Here is an 18,911-nt window from a genome sequence, read left to right as displayed (position 1 = left end):
CCTGGGGCCAATAACAGGACAACTTCCCCAACCCGCAGAGAGGGGGCAGGGAAAGGTATCCCCCTTTTATTTTGTGTTGTGAATTTGTTTCTTTTATTCAGTGGAGAAGCGCTCCTTGAGGCCTGCCTTGGCAATACTAATAAATAAACCCCGAGGGGAAAGACAAACGCTGTCCAGGCGGTGCTGATTTACCCCAGTCCCCACCACCACCAGAGGGGGAAATGCTAAGTCCGAAGAGAAGGAGGAGGTGCCCAGCTGCCAGGTTTGGTTCTGTTCTGATTCTTTAGGGAATGCTTTACTGAAGAGGTGGGTCCTACAGTGCGATATGAAGATGGAGAGGCTAGGACTCTTACTATATGCCTTTGATGTGGGCCCTTTAACTGGGGCCAGACTGAGAATAGCACTGAACAGCCATATGATGGCAAAGACTTTCTAACTGGTGGCCTAGGGGTGGAAGGTCAATCCTGTAGGAACCCTTCTTTGTATGGGGAAAAATGCATACAGGCTTACTGGAAGATTGTCATACAGATCAGGAATGTTGTGGTTAAATCATGAATCCTGCTCCTCCCTGGAGTAAAGGCAATGTACATGTCCCAAGAGCAGACAATGAACTGCAGGCAGCATCCCGCACCTCTTACCTTTTTCTGCATGTTCTATAATCTGACGAATAGCTTTTTTCAGGCTGTTGGCTCTCAACATTAGCTGCTCTCTAGGCCGGAATATCTGGGGACGGGCAGTGCATGATGATCCCATGGAGTGGTCACTAGAAGAATCACAAGCACTGCCAGATCCATCACCATCTTCTGTCTCCTCTGCAATGGTGGGAGGTGGGTTTGACAGAGACGAAGAGGCTTGAGATTCATCATTTAATGTCTTCAAAAGGGAGTCCAGCTTCTCCTTCAGGACAGAGCACTGCAGGTTAAAGCAGAAGGTTTGTGCACGACCATACCAGTGGAACTGGGTAGCCCCCTGCCTGTTGGATTGCTGCTGTACGCGCACCAGCTGGGTCTCTCTGACAGCAGAGTGGTTTTCTCCCATTCCTTTCTACATTTGAAGTACTCTTTTCCCAACATACCTTCCTGGCCATGACCTCCGACTCCTCCGAGCTTTCCGTCGCTTTCTCGTAGGCCTTCCCTACTCGAGCCACAAAATCCTTCACTGTCTCACAAAGCACCCTAGGCAAAGGAGGCAGGCAAGACAGTCATTCACAGGTTTGCTCACCATTCTCAGGGTGACTTTTCCCCCTTGATCCCCTGCAATGGGCTCTCCTGGACATACTCACTTGGCTGAGGAGATGACCACAGAGTGTTGGTCAGAAGTCAAGATTTTGGACAAATGAGCAGCCACAGAGTCTTCATAGAAGAGAATCTTCTGCACCTGGCGAGAGCCAGAAACAAGCTGTTAGATTATTGTTCCCATCGTGCACCTAGGCCCATGGCCAGGGTTCCCATTTCCTGTGTTACACTTGGGCTTCCCATATTGCACTCTAAGGTGCAGGGCCATGATTTCTATTCACTCGACTTTATTTGGGTTTCCTCTGAGAGCTCTATGGTACAGATCACAGTTACTGGTCTGGCGTGACTATCTGATCAGGAAACGAACTTCTACCAGCTTGTCAATGTGGTACAGAGTTGGGGCTCAGGACTATCCACTTGAGAATAGAAAACACTGTTTTTTATGATTCTGAGAACCTTGTACAGTTTTCAGCAGCTCCTATAGCATGCCAGCTTGTATGGCAGTGTACGGAAAAGCCAATATAACTTCCAGTCCAACCTGTCTTCCTCTATAGCCCTTCACTTGCCTAATATGGAAGCGTCCCCATTTCTGCAGCAACCTATCTCCTATCATGCCTCCTTAAGAATCTATTGCTTTCGGCAGCCCAATTCCCATCCATCTCTACAGCAGGTCACCCCTCTGATGTAGAGCCCATGCCCACTTCATTTAAATTCTCTTCTCCATAGCCCGCTCCCTTGTCTGGTTTGAGCCCATCCGCTGCTGAATCCCCTCCCAGTCTTCAGCCCTTTGCAGCTGGCTAAATACCTCAGAATCCTCACTGAAATCTTCAGTGACTGTGGAAGTCGATGACTGACGAGGGAGTTTGGTTTCATACACCATGATGCTCCACCTATTGAAATGAAACCATTGCAACTATTACTACCAAACTGATGGCCTTCTCGCCATGAGAAATACACACAACCGTGGACTAAGACAGAACGAAAGGGCTCTTTATATGACCTGAATGAAAGGCTATGCACATGTGCATTCAGGATAAAAAAAAAAAGACCGCATTCCTATAGATGCATGTGTCACATACAGGGGTGCTTAATGTCACAGCATGTCACTTTGTAAAGGGGTTTGAACTGGGGGAAGGGAAGGAGTGATACCCTCCAAACAAACATTCCTTTCCATCCCCACGTCCTTAGTATTCCCTATTCGCTACCCCCACCCTCTCTAACAGAAAAAACCTGCAGGTTTTGCTATAAGAATTTCCATGGCCCAACTCTCAAAGGCTGCTGCAGATATATTTTTTAAGTGTCAGCTTGATCTAGAAACAAACACTAGCAGTACAGATGTCCACTTCAGCTTTCAGTTTTACTTTTTGATTCAGACATGAAATAGCTATTTCAAATCCTGAATGAACACCTGATGGCAAAATCACAGACTGTCATGCAGCCAAGTTACACTAAGAAGATTTCTGGAGTACAGAGATTGTGGACCATGTCAATTTCACTATGCTATCGAACTCCACCACCCAACTTCTAGACATGACATAATGCTCAAGACTATAGTGCAGGATAGGGAAGCGGATGTACAAAATGATATAACATCCTTGCCATATATCTAACTACTATGAGTTTATTGCAGCCTTAGATCTCCTCTGATCATCCATACCAAACTGTGTAGTGGTTTGGGACTAGGTTGAAACCACCAAACTCATTTTACAATCATCACTGATGCATGTGTAACTCTGGGCAGTAAGGGGAGACCTCTGCCTCTCTCCTGCCAGGTGTTACTAATCACTTCTAGATTGCACAAAATCTCCTTGGTGCGATTATTCTGCAGGGATAATAAGCAATGTAAGAATGCTTTGCCCTGATAACTGAGTATAATGGGGAACCATTGGTGAAACTAGTCAGTAATTCAGGCAAATAAGAGTTAGGAACAGTATGACTGTCCTGGCAGGCTGATGTCTCAGAACAGAGTTTAGCACACACTCGGTGGTAGAACTTGAGTCAGAGATGTGGATGTTGTGGTTGGGCTGACACTCACCTGTCCAGCATTTTGGTACTGGCCCTCTCCAGCTTCTCCAGGATCTGTGGTAGCTGGGTGTCGTCATCACATGCAGATCCCCAGCCTAGCACCCGGGCAAGGTCATTTCCTGTACCCAGGGGAAGCACTCCCAACTGGCACTGCACCAGGAGAAAAGAAGACCAATATGGATATCCAAAAGAGAAAACGCAAGCCCCATCCATCCAAAAATAACACTGAGAAGAACCTCACTGATTCCCAACCTAGATCAATCCCTGAGAGAAAACTAGTCATAAGATAAAGAGGACTCCAGCTAGGACTGACCACAACCAGAAAAAGCTGTGAATCGAGAGAGGAGTAGATTCCAATGATACTCCTGACCTATCCACTACAAAGAAAACCTTTGCTCAATATTCTCATTTTACACCAGGTGGTGCTGTTGCCTTTCCTAACGGAATGGCACGGGGATCTCCAGGAGAAAATCTCCAGAATTAACACAGCACACAGAACACTCACTTTGGGAAAGTATTTAGCTATTCCTGGACTCTGATACCAAAGGGACTCACACCCTCTCCTAGAATTATTAGAGGGACTGGAGTAGGAGCGCTGGCCTTTTGGGAGCTAGTCCCAGCTCTCTCCCGGGAGAAATCTATGTAGGGAATGGTGTAGGAGCACAGACCGAGCGAATGCTCAGAACTACTCCAATACCTGGCTGTCACAGGAGGGAACTATGTAGAAGCCCTGACAGTGAGGGGTGTCACTGTTAGTGTACTGCCCGGCCCCATTCAGCAGAAGTTACTGCAGGAGCACCGGCTATGGGAAGCTTTTAGTTGCTTCACTCCTGGCACAACTGTATTTCTGTCTGATCAGAGTCCTCTTCACCCGTGGTTGTCTGTTCTTCATTCTTATACATGGACAAGCCCTGTGGGCAGGTACCTGTTTGTGAAGATTGAGGCTGTCAATTTCGGACAGAACCCATCCAACACTTCCATCCCCACCACAAACCAGAATCCGGAAAGTGTCAAATTTCTGGAATAAACGTAAACTACAGGAGGGAAGAAAAAAAAAAACAGATGGGAAGAAGAATGTGCTACTAAAGAAACAGGAGTGATTAGCTATGTCAATCTGGGTTACAAACTTTGCTGGGTAGTTTTGACTAGGCTGTTTTTTCAATGAACACAAGTCACTGCTAGATTTCGGGTGAATTTGAATTATTCATTGTAAAAAGGAAGTATAAATACAGCTATGTGCAATGTTCATATCTATTTACTGTATAGAATGGAGAATCTATACCAGGGCACTCCACTTCTGCATCAGCCTACTTTACTCTCAACGGTAGAGGAAACAAATATTTGGCAGCTAATAATCTGCTGAATTAATACCTGTCTGCAGATTTTTGGTGTTCTGCATACAGTTAGGTTATTTGTCATGGCTTGGATTGTTCTGAATTCAGTGCCTCCATATTCAGAGCCATGCCAATTAAAGAAAGACTGCAAGAATGGGGATTCAGTACGTGCACGTGTTCAGGAACAGGAGATTAAACCTCACAATTCTGTCACAAAGGTACTCTGCAAATCATTGCTCTGCTGCCTTGTCTGCTTTGCAACCAGGAAAACAACTCACCACCGAGAAAAGTGTAACTTTCCCATTCATCTGAGCTAGTATGGACACTGTTCAGAATACTAGGCCTAAAAATTAAACCTTTTTTAAAAGCTGTCTGTGGTTCTTACTGTAAAGCATCCAAGGGTATTGCCTGTACTAAATAAATTTGCTACAGCACTACAGAAAAATCATATTACTGTAAGCAATCACCACAGCATTGAGAAAAAGCTGTCATAGATGATGGCATTTTGTGGTGCACGGTTTGATTGGCATGAGTTTGAAATTACTCAGTGAACATTATACCACGCCATCATTTATTTTGTTATTGCCACTTTCTTTTTCTACAAAAAAAGCAATTTTAAAAATTTGATAAAATTATTTGATACTATATTTCATATCCCTCCCCTTTGAAAACATGTGCCTTAGTACCACAAATCCAACCATACAGGCAGAGAGAGGAAATAACTAGTACTATTTAATTTTATAACCCTCTAAAAATGATCTAATATAACTTTTCCATCAGAGTGCTTCAGTTTTCAGGTCTACTATCTTGCATCCTTCTAAGGTGAACAAAATGTCTATGGTAGCTACAACAGTCCACAAGCTATTAGATTTTTAAATGGTCATGGTCCAGGAGTGGATGCTGCCTGATCTCGGACCCCAACTCAGTATGGTTTGAAATTCCTGCTTTTACTAAAGCCATATTGGGGGAATAGAAAAGGAAACACATGTGATGGGCTTTTTTTCTTTAAAAAGGCATTCTCCCATGTGAACGAGGCTCGAGATGTTAGAAACAGCCCAGGAGCAATGACTTAGTGGTCAGGGTGGAGGTCAAAGTTTATTCCATGGATGTCATTTTTATTTGCAGCTATTTCTATACAGCTCACTTTGACAGCATCCAAGTACCATCTACAATATCCTGTTTCTCATCATAGCAAATGCAACAGTAATAGTTAGATCAGGATGGCTCTTAGAAGCCTGTCTTCACGTAACTTGCTTTTTGGGGCTGAAGCTTTCCATGCTTGGTCTCATCCCAGAGGGGAGCTTCTGGAATCTCAGGGAAATCCTTCAGCTGTTTTGCAGTTATTGGAGAATGGAAATTACACATTTCAACATTAAGATCTGTTTTTGGCTGATCAGTAACTCAATTAACAGCTAGGAAAAGCCCCTCCACACTCTGCATATATACAGTTCTCTCTGAGGAGTAGTATCCTTGCTAGATTTTTTTTTTGGGGGGGGGGGAAGTGTGGGGGGAAAGAGAGAGATTTTAAATCAAAGAGTCAATCATTGCTATTTCTTTGATATTTACAAGGAATCTGCTCATCCAGAGAATATTTCCCTACCCAAGATGAGGTCCTCCATTCATAAGATCAAAGACCTGTGCCGGATTCAGCAGCTGTTTGAATCTTCTTAGGAATTTTACACCCTGGTTGTCTCCACTTTTTGAGTTGACAAAGACCAGCAAGGGGCTTGTGCAGGACGGGGGGCAAGTGGCTTTCCAGAACCCTGAATGGGAAGAAGGAACACAGAAAAGGTGAAGCTGCACTAGGGGAAGGGCAAAGAAAGAAACAACCTCACACATAGCAGTAACATTCTCCAAGCACAGGGATGAAGAAGTTAATTCTTTCTCTGAGGTGCTGACATACGCAGAGTAAATGCCAAATGGACACAGCACTGAATCCAGCACGAACCACCTTCCACCAATCATGAGGTCAAATGTTGCAGTTCATCTAGCCAGATGCTTGAATTGTCAGCTTCCCCACCTCCCAAAATTGCATTTTGCAGTATGAACAACAACAGCTGCAGCAAACTTTGGGGGCAATAGCAAATAAACTGAATGTAATATCAAAATAAACAGCCCAAGGAACTCAATGCTGATAAGATTATTCATTCTCATGCTTCAGCCAAAACCTCCAGTTTGAGTTTTACTTGAAATTTTAGCAGAATTCAGTTCAGGGCCTTGGGGTAAAAATATCTAGTTGAAAGGCCTGTAACTGAAAGAGAGAGGGGAAGATATCAGTGGATACTTACCATCTGAATCAATGCTGTTCAGAGCCGTGGGAGGGATGACAGATACTTTACAGAGGCCAAGGGGGCACTTAGTTGGCAACAAGTCTTTACAGGTTGTGTGTACCTGAAATAATAAAACTGTATTCAGCCAGATCCTTCTAGGTCCTGTTCCACAATGCAGAAACCCAGCCCACTTTGAAAACAGGACTTGAACAGCCAGGAAGTGGGAGGGCATCCAAAGAAATGGGAGTCAACAGTATGAAGTGACCAAAAATATTTTAAAGAAAGCGGTCTAAAGGCTTGTCTACTTGAGGATTTAGGCAACTTAACTACAAGTGTGAAGTTAATGTACATAAATTGAAGTGCATGAAAACCATATGGACACTCATTCAGAAGTAAAGTTGCCTTAATTCATAAGCTACATTAAACACAGGTTTAAAGCATTTTCACTTATGCACATTAACTTCACACCTTTAGTTAATTGTCTTAATTTTCATGAGTAGACAAACCCAAGGGTATGTCTACCCTGCAGCTGAGAGCAAAACTCACGCTAGCAGGGCTTGAGCTAGTGTGCTAAAATTAGCACTGCGTCTGTTGCAGCTTGGGCATTCAAGCACACTGATCCCTTGGGTTTAAGCTCTTTTGGCTAGTCCAAGTCTCTGCAGGAGCGCAATGTCCACAGTGCTATTTTTAGCATGCCAGCTCAAGCTCTGCTAATGAGAGTCTGTCTACCTGGGCTAGGCAGATCACTCCTAGCTGCAGTATAGATACATCCCATGCAGCAAACTGGGTTCACAGTTCATTCATCTCTTCTGTTAGCTTTCCTCAGCCCTTCCTGTTTATACACGCTGCCTTTCCTTTCGAGATGGGCACTTGGCACTCAGAGCACATGATAACAAGGTTGGGACCCACAGGGCCAAGTTAATCCCTGGTATAACTTCACCCACCTCAGTGGGAACAGCTGGGTGCTCAACATTTTTGGAAATCAGGCCACTCAGTTAGGTGCCTAAATCTCATTTCAGGTACCCAGTTTTCAACATTTTGGCCCAAGTGGGGACACAGAAAGTAGGAATAAAATGAAAAGTTGGGAAAGAAAAAGGAGCAGTGGAAGAGGGAACACAGAGAATGGAAAAGCAGAGAGAAAGGAGGCAGTAGGGTAAATACACAGTGTGGGTGCAACTGACATGGTGTGGGGTAAGATAAGAAAGAAAGGATGGTGATAAAGTGTCCTGCATAGGTAAACAGAAATTAGGCTAGTGACCTTTTTGCTCCTTTCTGATGTATGGAGAAGGCCTGGCATAAGGGTTATTTTGTTTTTAATTTCTGTTGTTGTTTATTTTTAACATGAGAAATTCATGTACTGCTTTTTCCCCTTAATACCTCTATAGCCAACTGGAAAACTAGCAGGATTTATGATGTCATAGATATTAAGCAAGTGAAACCTGTTGAATTGGGAGGGGAAATGTTTTTTATTGAAGTGGTTTAAAACTCCCTGCTTTGTTGTTTGTTTCTGTTAATACCTACTCAGCTCTAAACAGTGGTTTGTTAAAGATTCATCATCTCCACCCACTGCAGCTAAGGGCCAAGGACACACCCTATACACTTTAGATTCTTTCATCAAAGACCTCTGGTAAAAGGACGATGGATAGACATGACAATCCAGGTATTTCTAAGGGAACACACAGGCAGAAAAAAAAAAATCCAGAGTATTTTTGGTGTGAAAAAGCTTTTCAGGCCTTATATATTCACATCCCAGTGAAGCAACTAGGCACAAGCTTTACTTCTTACCCTTTGCAGGCCACCTATGACATAAAGAAGAACATGGATACATTTGAATGAGAACTTGGCCTCAACTGTCGCTTCACACAAACAGCAGTAACAGAGCACACAGCCATGTGTACACCAAGCAGTGAGGAGCTGACACTATCACAGAGGTACACCACATTCACTCAGCTTACCATAGCTTTGCACCAGAGACAGCGCCAGTCTTGTAAGCGCAGAACGCTGCCACATGTTTTATCGCACACCATGCATTTGGCACTCACGGGGAGGTTTCCTTCCAGCCACTGGTGTGGCATTGAAATCTGCAAACCAAGCACAGAGGGACCACTGTAAGATTCCAGACTACAACTCTAAGAATATAAGACATGGTGTAGCAATGAGACACACACAGATGTGATGCTTAAGGCCAGCAAGGGCAATCTCTAGGAAACACCTATTTATCGATCTTAAGTACTTACATGGAACTGAGGCACAGATAGGCTAAGTGATTTGCCCAAGGTCACAAAGGAAGTCTGTGGCGGAGCAGGAACTTGAATCCAGGTCTCCCAAGTCCTAGGCTAGTGCCCTAACCACTGGACCATCCTTCCTTTCCCAAGACTGAGACATAGGGAACCACACCCTTAACTACTCAACCTCAAAGCACCATGTTCTGATGGTCCATAACTCTACATTTATGTCTCTGCCCATCATGGAATCCTATCAATATAACACATGAGTAATAAAGGAAGGCTCTTTCATAAAGAACATCACTTTCTGACACCAAGTGGCTTTACATACCATTTGCAGTTAAAGACAAAGTCGATTATTTCCACAGGACAGTTAATTGTACAGAGTATTTGCCAGCCAGTATTTTTTTTTTTTTATAGCCTCGGGCCATGCAGTTCCGTCTAATTTTTCCACATCAGGACTTGGGGAAAGAAGGCTTCAATTGCTTCTAGTCATTCCACCCTGATCTCTCAAAAGCAGCATGTGTGGAGGGACAAATGCAAAGTAGACTCCACAGTTCCAGCTATTCCAACCCAGAGGGGACATGGTCTAGGCCAATACATACCCCATCTTCATCTTCAATGATATCCTTCCCAATAGACGCCAGTGTCGTCCATTTGCAGTTGTTGGTTGCCCGGACAGCACACCGTTTGTGAGCTTTAAACTTGCATACTAAAGAGGAAGAAAAATAAATTAATCCTGCCACTGAACACATACAGTATGAGCATAAAGGCTGACTGAGCAGTGAAACACAGAGCTTCAAATGTCTGCTCCGAAAGAGAGCACCCTCTGCCTCGTTAGCAATGGCAAAACTATCAGAGCTTAATGCACTGAGTTGGTTAAAAACCTCTATTTTGCTCTAACTGCTAACTCTTGCTCCTCATTTTCACCACTGGATTGTACAAGGGTTAATTATCCCCTTGTTAAATATGACATGATATGTACAGTAAAATATGCCTGCACCCCTTTATACATCATGGGTGTAACCTTCTCCTGCTAGAAGTATGAGCCGCAAGAAGCTGTGAATGTCTCCTATGCCAAAGCTGAGCAAGAGTAACCTCCTGAGATTCAAACACTTATATGCACTTGCTGCTGTGAATAATAAAAAATGCACTTGCAATTTGATTCTTCAAAAACGGATACTTTCACACTTCGGATTTGGAAAATTCTAATATTCTATAGTAATGATCTTGGCAGATCAAAAATAAGTGCTTCACCACACCACTGCTAGATCCAACAACATAAGAACAAGCATTAAAACTACACACACTGTCATCTTCCTACAGCCCTCTAAGGACCAGATCCTGCATTCATTATGCACCCAGCAAATTCCTCAGGAAGCCAACAGGAATCTGAGAGCAAAAGGAATGTAGGATCAAGCCCATAAGAGTTCCATTCTTACATACTCTGTAGCTTTCTGAGTGTTTGGTGTCACTTTTCTTCTGGCCCATTCTGTAGACAGTGAACAACAGATACACTGTTTAAATGATCTTTGGAATACACTAGTGAGTCACCATGGCAATATGCCCTGAGTGAGAGACAATAAAGTGCTTTTACCTTCACATGAGAGTCCATGCGACGTGACCCCAGATAATGCCTCCCGGCACACGTTGCAGTACGTTGGCCGAGCATGTGAGCAGGCGTACCAGTTATGCATCCCTGAGAAATGGTCCATACTGTACTGCGTAGACTTAAAATAAATACAGTACAGTAAACCCTAAGGTGGAAGTTGAGAGTTTTCCTAAGAGAGAAACTCAAACATAACAGACAGAAAAGACAAAAATAGCACCACCTTTCCTGGGGGGTAGGGAGAGGGCAGGCTTTGTGCAGTTAACACACTAGGCAGGCTAAGCACATAGAAAGACAAGGAGTTCGGTTGCTACAGACCAAGCACCTGGATACACTGCAGTTGCAAGAGGCTGAATCCTGAGCAGGTGTGACAAATCAGGGCAATGGTGGTAGGCTGACACCAAGCATTTGAAGACAAGGGGTGCGAGGTATGTGTTCTGTACCTACCTATCCTGTGGTAAGTGTTCTAACACTCACCAAGAGGGGAGTGTACAGAGTACAAAAGTCACTGTAAGAGGGAGTTGTGCATGGCAGCAGTTTGGAGGTTTCGTATATAAGATCTGATCCAATGCCCACTGAAGTCAATGAAAGGACTCCCATTAATGGGAACTGGGTCAAGCCCGTAAACAGATGTTATGTGGAAGGAACTGCACAAAACGCAGCTGGTAAATAAGAGAGTTCTTCTATTACCTCAAAGTGCTCACGGTTCTGTATAGTCTTCAGTGCTGCAATCCAATCTTCCATCTCTTTTCTGTTATCTGCACAGAGGATGAGTTTCCGACACGGGGTGATAACCTGACAGGACAGAGAAAATCATTACGGTGAGTCCCAGGGCTGCCAGGAAGAACAGAGAGCAGGGAACATGGAATAAGAACAACCTTTATCACATGAAATTAAACTGCTTCTGAGGACAGCCTCAGCAATCAGCTGTATATCTCTGAGCAAAGAGCAATGACACTTTAATGGTATTGCTTGCCTCTGAGGCCAATGCTCTCTTTCCATAGGGTTTACAGAGCTGAAGAGTTTTTTGTTCCTACTCTGACTTCTGAACTCATTAATAACTAGAGTTTGAGAAAAGCACTGGAGAGTCATCCAAAGAACAGCACAATACAGAAATCAATCATACAATAGCAATGTCAACATATTAACTGCATGGATATTGCATGAGGTTTTTTTAAAAATAAACATTTGATGGAATTTTTCATATTAATTTGAACAATATTAAACCAATTTCTATTTTATTTTGTTTACATGGCAACATGCCAACTTCTACCAGTTAACATTCCTATGCAAAATATGTGGTACACTGGAGTTAAGGCTGTAACTTTCAATTACTTAAAAACCTCAAAACCAGGATATGATCCTATCCTACAACAATGCACACTTTCATCACGAGTGACAGTGAAAGTTGCAAAGCAACCTGACTGTCTGACTCTTATTGATAAACTGTTCCAGGCCCTCCACTCCATGTGCTTTCTCTCCTGCTGCTTCCTCCATCATGGCCACCTGCTTTGCGGCCACATGGAGTTTATAAACTTGTCATGGAGTCACCAGGCCAAAGCTCTGGAACTACTTCATATGAAGCCAGTCAGGACTCTGGTGTAGCATGCCTCCTCTCTCTTGAGCATTCTGTCACCAGGGCAAGAAGCTTACACAGCTTCAACCTTCCTGGATCTGACCTCAGAACATTCAGCATCCCCTTCCACACCGTGTGCCTCCTGCAGCGAGTCCGCTCAGGCAGGACTCCTGGGGAAGCCAGAGGGCCCTGCACCCCAACTCCACAGTCAGCAGTGACTCTCAGCCAGAATGTAGAACAGAAGGGTTTATTAGTTGACAGCAGGGCCGGCTCTGGCTTCCCCAGGAGTCCTGCCTGAGGAGGGCACCGGGGGGAGGGCGGCCAGAGCGCCGGGGGGAGGGCGGTGAGCCCGGCCGTTGCCCCGCTCTCCCCGGGGGCCGGAGCACTGCGCCGCCCCCCTCCAGGTGCCGCCCCAAGCACAAGCTTGGTGGGCTGGTGCCTGGAGCCGGCCCTGGTTGACAGGAACACAGCGTAGAACACAGCTTGCTAGCACAGAAATCAGTGACTTTCAGCCAAGTCCATCTTGGGGAGTCCCAGGCCAGATGCCCTGGACTTCCCCTCTTTCAGTTCCCCAAGCAGATTGCCCAGCTACCAGCAATCCGACCTCCGACACCCCCGCCCCCTTGCTCCTCCTCCTGGTCTTTGTCTCCTTCCCAGGGAAAAGAGTCACCTGTCACCTGGTTGCATCCCCCTCCTGGGTCTCAGGTTACGAAGGGCACCTGCCATAGCATACAGACAGACAGCAGAAGCAGCCTCACATGCCCCAGAGGGTCTCAGCCAAAGTCACACATCCTTATTCCCACCACCTAGGCATTGGTGTAGCACACAGGGAAACTGAGACACACACAGTATTCATGCAAAACAGTAAAACTCACATAGGCTCAACAGTAAGACTCGCATAGCTCACATACAACGTAACAAGGGGAAATCCCCACTTTGTCACAAAACTCTGCAATGCTCATAATGTATGCAGAAACTGTTCTTAATAATCATTCTGACAACAGCACTCCCAAATGCAAATTCTTGCTAAAAACAACAGATTATAGATTAATCACCCCATTTTGGAGTTGGGACAAGTGAAAATAAGTTTAAAAATTAGGAAAATATTCCATAATTGAGATCATCATATTGTTTAAACCTCTTATCTCCAGAAAGCCTGATTTGATTTACCTCAAACTTTCCATAAAAATTCTAAGATTACACCTGACAGAATGGTTTTGTTTGGGTTAAGATAAGGTATGTGTGCATGTCAAAAGCAGGCTGATAACTGTGGGATACTCTCAACTTTAACATTGCTCCGTAACAAACCTAAAAAACTGTAATTCAATATAGCCCTAAAATCTGCCCTAGAGACTTTTAACAATAGCATCTGTGTCTAAAGCAGCATGGACGAGAAAGAAGATTTAGCTGGAAAAGTTCAGTGAATCTAGCACATTTGCTGCTGCTTTATCCAGGTTTAATCGTAAAATTTTCTAGACAAAGTCATATTCTGAACAACATAATATACCTCTACCCCGATATAACGCGACCCGATATAACACGAATTCAGATATAATGCGGTAAAGCAGTGCTCCGGGAGGGCTGGGGGGCGCACTCCGGCGGATCAAAGCAAGTTCGATATAACGCGGTTTCACCTATAACGCGGTACGATTTTTTGGCTCCCAAGGACAGCGTTATATCGGGGTAGAGGTGTACTGTAGATCCCTGCAAATGAATAAAATCATTACTGGGGGAAGAAATAGCAGTCACATTTAAGCATGGACCATCTGTATAGAGAATGTGAAATCTTAGATTTAATTTCCGCAAGAACTCTCTCGTTGAGAGAGTGGAATAGTTAACAAGACCTGGTCCAGAAGAAACCCTTAAGGGGGCTCAGGCCAGGGCTGGTGATTTCAATAAAGATTGACCAAGAGTGGCTCAATTTTTTCAAACATGCATATAAAAAACGTTAATTTTTTTTGGTGCTGTGAAATTAAACAATTAAATAACATGGAACCTGTTATACAACTAGATATAATTGAGAACCAGGGTTAATTTGCCTGTAAGGAGAACTCCAGACATGTTTTCAAATGGGGCAAAAGGATTTCCTCCCAAAATTAAGCAGATTAAGAGCTAGAGGAAACACAAATATTTCTCCTCCCATATTAAAGCAATCGTCTCTGCCCTTTAGATTTCGCTGATTTCTTTCCTCCCACTCTCTCTCTCTTTAATTCTTGGCATTTCCCCCCTCTCCACTCTACTTGTTTCACTCTTCTCCCTTTTTCTTCATGACCCATTTCCTATTTTGGTGGAATGTAAATCTCTCTCTAATCAATATTAATGGGAAAATAGATCTTTCCTAAATATTTCTGATTCAAGATAGGAAGTGAGTGGAATATGGAGGCTATTTCTTCCATTATGGCTCATGAGATGAATTAAAAAACAATAAACATGCCTGTCAACCTATCAGTTTTCTACAGCCAAATTCCAGTTTAAAATTAAACTTCCTCTTTATGCCATACATTAATTATCGCAATAGTACATCAAACACTGGAAAATGCATATGTAACTGTTGGCAAACGAATATTCACCTAGAAACATTATTTTATTTTCAAGCTCTTCAGAAAATACACCCCTTTTTTAGAGTGCAGCATACACCTAGCCCTACCTAGACTTTGCCCAAACAAAAGTGGCATCAGTAACTAACAAGGTACAGTTGGGCCACATTTAATTCAAACCAAATGGGGCAGAATGCACCTTTAAAATAAGGAGAGGCCTCTTGCGGTAGGGACACAGCATGCAATACTCCATCTTAAACCCAGGGCACTACACTGCAGCGGGGAGCATGGCAGCGTGGCTACTGTGGCTTGGGCTGCAGTTCAGGCTCTCAAGCCAAGGGGGTCAGATGGGCTGAGAACCCAAGCTGCAGCCTGAGCTGCAAGGTCCACACTGCTAGCAGGAGTCTCTCTACCTGGGCTGGGAGGCTTGCTCCCAGCTGCAGTATAGACAGACCCCAAATGGTCTGACCTGCACAGCAGGTAAGTAATAAGCAGACTCAAGCATCATACCTATTCACACATTTTTAAAGACAAATCCTTCCATGGCTCCTTTTCTTTCAATTGCCCGTCGGTTAAGGATGACCCTAGAATGGAAAGCCAATGGAGCCTTCCTTCTTGCCCTCAACTGGAGCCATTCTCCACAGTGAACCCTGCCATAGGTAGGTAACAGTCAAGAGAAATTCTTCAAACCTTTTTGAGAGCGTCTCCTCACAGCGCTGTGGTGCACTTCAGCTAGCCAAGCCTGACTGACAGCAACCACACTTCAAAACAACATTCAAGTTACACCGTGATTTGACTAACTGCTGGGGAGTTGTAACTTGAGTTGTTGCATCCTCACTGCATTACTAGCTGAAGTTACAGCCCACCTACCCAGTGGCAGATTAGCCACTAGGCCGACGGGGCCCATGCCCAGGGGCCCCAGCCAATGGGGGGCCCCCAGAAAAACAGGCGCTCCCATGTCCCAACCCACTTGGCACTCCTGCCTGGGAGCAGGGTCGGGGCACAGGGTTTCCCCCCGCTCCCCAGCAGGAGCACCAGGTTGACAGGGCAGGGCAGGGCAGAGCAGGGCAAGGCAAGGCAAGGAGTGCCAGTGGGGATGGCCGCAGGGGGGGGACTGCAGGTGGAAGGGATAGGGAGGGCCCCCACTTGCTCTGGCCCATGGCCCCACAAACCCAAAATCTGCCTCTGCACCTACCTCCTCCCCCTCCATTCCTTACAGGCTAGTTAGCTTGAGAATAAAACACCACTTCCATCGAGCTAGACCAGTGGTTGTCAAACTTTTGTACTGGTGACCCCTTTCACATAGCAAGCCTCTGAGTGTGACCCCCCTTATAAACTAAAACCATATTTTTATATATTTAACACCATTATAAATGCTGGAGGGAAAGCGGGGCTTGGGGTGGAGGCTGACAGCTCGCGACCCCCCCCATGTAATAACCTCATGACCCCCTGAGGGGTCCTGACCCCCAGTTTGAGAATCCCTGAGCAGACAGTTTTGGATGTGGATGGTAGTCAAGTTAGAGGTAACAAATGAGTTACAACTTGAACTAACTGTGCTGTGAAGACACACCCTAAGGGCATGGCTAGACTTGCAAATGTAGAGCTCTGGGAGTTAAACCAGCCTTTGGAGACGGCAGCAGGGAAAATGCTGCCCTGTGTTTACACTGTCAGCTGCAAATGCACTGGCATGGCCACATTAGCAGCTCTTGCAATGCCACAAAAAGCAGTGCACTGTGGTAGCTATCCCAGCGTGCAAATGCAAGTGGCTGCAACGTGCTTTTCAAATGGGGGGAGGTGGGGTGGAAAGTGACAGGGAGTGTGTTGTGTGTGAGGGGAGAGAGAGTGGGTTTTTGGGGTGCTGAGAGCGTGTCAGCATGCTGTCTTGTAAGTTCAGACAGCAGCAGACTCCCTTCCCCCTTCCTCTCTCTCTCACACTCACAACAAGCAGCATTCCACAGTAATGGTTGCTTTGTCCCGGAGCAGATAAGCATGCCGGCTGTCAAAAACGGAGTTTTGAAAGGACAGATCCGCATTCCTGCAGCCGATTCCAAAACAATGACAAGAGTGGCCACTTGACTTCAGTGGATTATGGGACGTTTCTGCAGGTCAACCACAGTGCAGTAAGGCAACACCTCGTTCACACTGACACTCGGGCATTTTAGCTGGGGCGCAGCAAGCTTTATGCTTCTTGTGGCGGTGAATTACCAGGAGCACTCCAGCTGCAGAGTCCAGGCACTCTACATGCCTTGCCAGTGTGGACACATCGGGAGTTAGAGCGCCCAGGGCTGCTTTAACGCACTCTAACTTGCAAGTGTAGTCAAGCCCTAAGACTACAGAAATACTGGACGTCACTTCCATACTGCTGTTAGAAGCAATGTGGAGTTTATAAAAGATCACACACATAAAATATGCAATGCTGAGCATGGACACAAGAGTAGCTGAGCGGGTACTCTCCACCATAGCTGCAGATGATACAGACATCCTAAAATGTCCCTCTCTCAATTTGCAACTGCCAGATTTCAGGGCAGGGACCTTATTTCCTGTTTATTCTGTAAAACACTCTGCACACTTCTGGGGCCACTGTAAAAGTAATAAAATATTGACTCTACATACATTAAACTTGCAGCCTTACTGCCATGAACATCCTTTCAAACGAGTGGAAAGTAAGGACATGACTTGTATAGTCACCCATACTGGAGAAGTGCAATACTTGGAGGTTTCTTTCCTTTTTTAAATAAAAAAAAAAAAAAAAAAGTAAAATCACAGAAATGTCAGGCTGGAAGGGACCTTGAGAGGTCATCAAGTCCAGGCCCCTGCTCTGAGGCAAGACCAAGTAAACCTAAACCATCCCTGACAGGTGTTTGTCCAACTTGTTCTTAAAATCCTCCAGTGATGGGAATTTCACAACCTCCCCTGGAAGCCTATTCCAGAGCTTAACTACCCTTACAGTTAGATAGCTTTCCCAATATCTAACCTAAATCTCTCTTGCTACAGATTACTTCTTGTCCTACCCTCTGAGGTGGACGTGGAAAACAACTGATCATAGGGTTACCATACGTCCGGTTTTTCCCAGACATGTCCGGTTTTTTGGCAATCAAACCCCCGTCCGGGGGGAATTGCCAAAAAGCCAAACATGTCCGGGAAAATGCCGGCCGGGCACTTCCCCTCCCGCGGCTGCTCTGCTCCTCCCGACTCTTCGGCTCTGTTTAAGAGCCGAGCTGCCCGAGCGCTATGGGCTTCAGACAGCCCCCTTGCCTCCGGACCCCAGCCGCCAGCCGGGCACTTCCCCTCCCGGGCTCCGGCGGCGCAGGGTCCGGAGGCATGGGGACTGCCCGAAGCCGGTAGCGCTCGGGCAGCTCGGCTCTTAAACAGAGCCAAAGAGTCAGGGGAGGAGCAGAGCCTCTGGCCGCGGCGGCTCTGCTCCTCCCCGACTCTTCGGCTCTGTTTACGAGCCGAGTGCTACGGGCTTTGGGCAGCCCCCATGCCTCCGGACCCTGCGCCGCCAGAGCCCGGGAGGGGAAGTGCCCGGCCGGGGGCGCAGGGTCCGGAGGCATAGGGGCTGCCCGAAGCCCGAGCGCTACCGGCTTCACGGTTTGCCAGGCAGCCTCCAGACCCTGCGCCCCCGGCTGGGTGCTTCCCCTCCCGGGCTCCAGCTGCGCTGGAGAAGCGCCGGCCGGGGGCGCAGGGTCTGGGGGCTGCCCGGCAAACCGTAAAGCCGGTAGCGCTTGGGCAGCCCGTTTTGTGTGGCTGGGAGTGGGAGGGAGGAGTGGGGCGGAGTTAGGGCGGGTTGGGCGGGGAAGGGGCGGAGTTGGGGTGGGGCTGGGGAAATGGGCGGGGCCAGGGCCCCATGGAGGGTCCTCTTTTTTTATTTGTCAAATATGGTAACCCTAACTGATCACCATCTTCTTTATAACAGCTCTTAATGTATTTGAAGACTTATCAGGTCCACCTCAGTCTTCTTTTCTCAAGACTACATAAGCCGAGTATATTCCTCTGGGACGTCACCCTCCTCTATAAGAAGTTCTCAAAGATAATTGCTAAAAGTTCTATGATTGATTCAGCTAGTTCCTTATGTAACCTAGGATGAACTTTATCAGGCC

At 45.8% G+C, this 18,911-nt stretch overlaps 1 protein-coding gene across 6 annotated transcripts in view; it reads right to left on the bottom strand.

Annotated features, from left to right (window-relative positions):
* Positions 1 to 18,911, bottom strand: part of DGKD (diacylglycerol kinase delta) — a 92,919-nt gene that overhangs the window by 23,138 nt on the left and 50,870 nt on the right. For 4 of the 6 annotated variants that reach the window (XM_054039274.1, XM_054039277.1, XM_054039278.1 and 1 more), the window contains 12 exons: positions 11,389 to 11,493; positions 10,687 to 10,846; positions 9,695 to 9,801; positions 8,820 to 8,945; positions 6,883 to 6,985; positions 6,195 to 6,357; positions 4,186 to 4,294; positions 3,271 to 3,410; positions 2,041 to 2,125; positions 1,283 to 1,377; positions 1,076 to 1,175; positions 639 to 912 (listed from right to left, as the gene is read on the bottom strand). In XM_054039274.1, coding sequence (XP_053895249.1) covers positions 639 to 912; positions 1,076 to 1,175; positions 1,283 to 1,377; positions 2,041 to 2,125; positions 3,271 to 3,410; positions 4,186 to 4,294; positions 6,195 to 6,357; positions 6,883 to 6,985; positions 8,820 to 8,945; positions 9,695 to 9,801; positions 10,687 to 10,846; positions 11,389 to 11,493 — 1,567 coding nt within the window. The remainder of the gene's footprint in view (positions 1 to 638; positions 913 to 1,075; positions 1,176 to 1,282; positions 1,378 to 2,040; positions 2,126 to 3,270; positions 3,411 to 4,185; positions 4,295 to 6,194; positions 6,358 to 6,882; positions 6,986 to 8,819; positions 8,946 to 9,694; positions 9,802 to 10,686; positions 10,847 to 11,388; positions 11,494 to 18,911) is intronic. The other 2 variants (XM_054039276.1, XM_054039275.1) reach the window with 1 other exon arrangement.

Source organism: Malaclemys terrapin, chromosome 9, assembly GCF_027887155.1.
Source record: "Malaclemys terrapin pileata isolate rMalTer1 chromosome 9, rMalTer1.hap1, whole genome shotgun sequence".
NCBI lineage: Eukaryota > Metazoa > Chordata > Testudines > Emydidae > Malaclemys > Malaclemys terrapin.
Note: the sequence above shows the minus strand (reverse complement) of the source record. Positions and strands in the feature narration are given on the sequence as shown.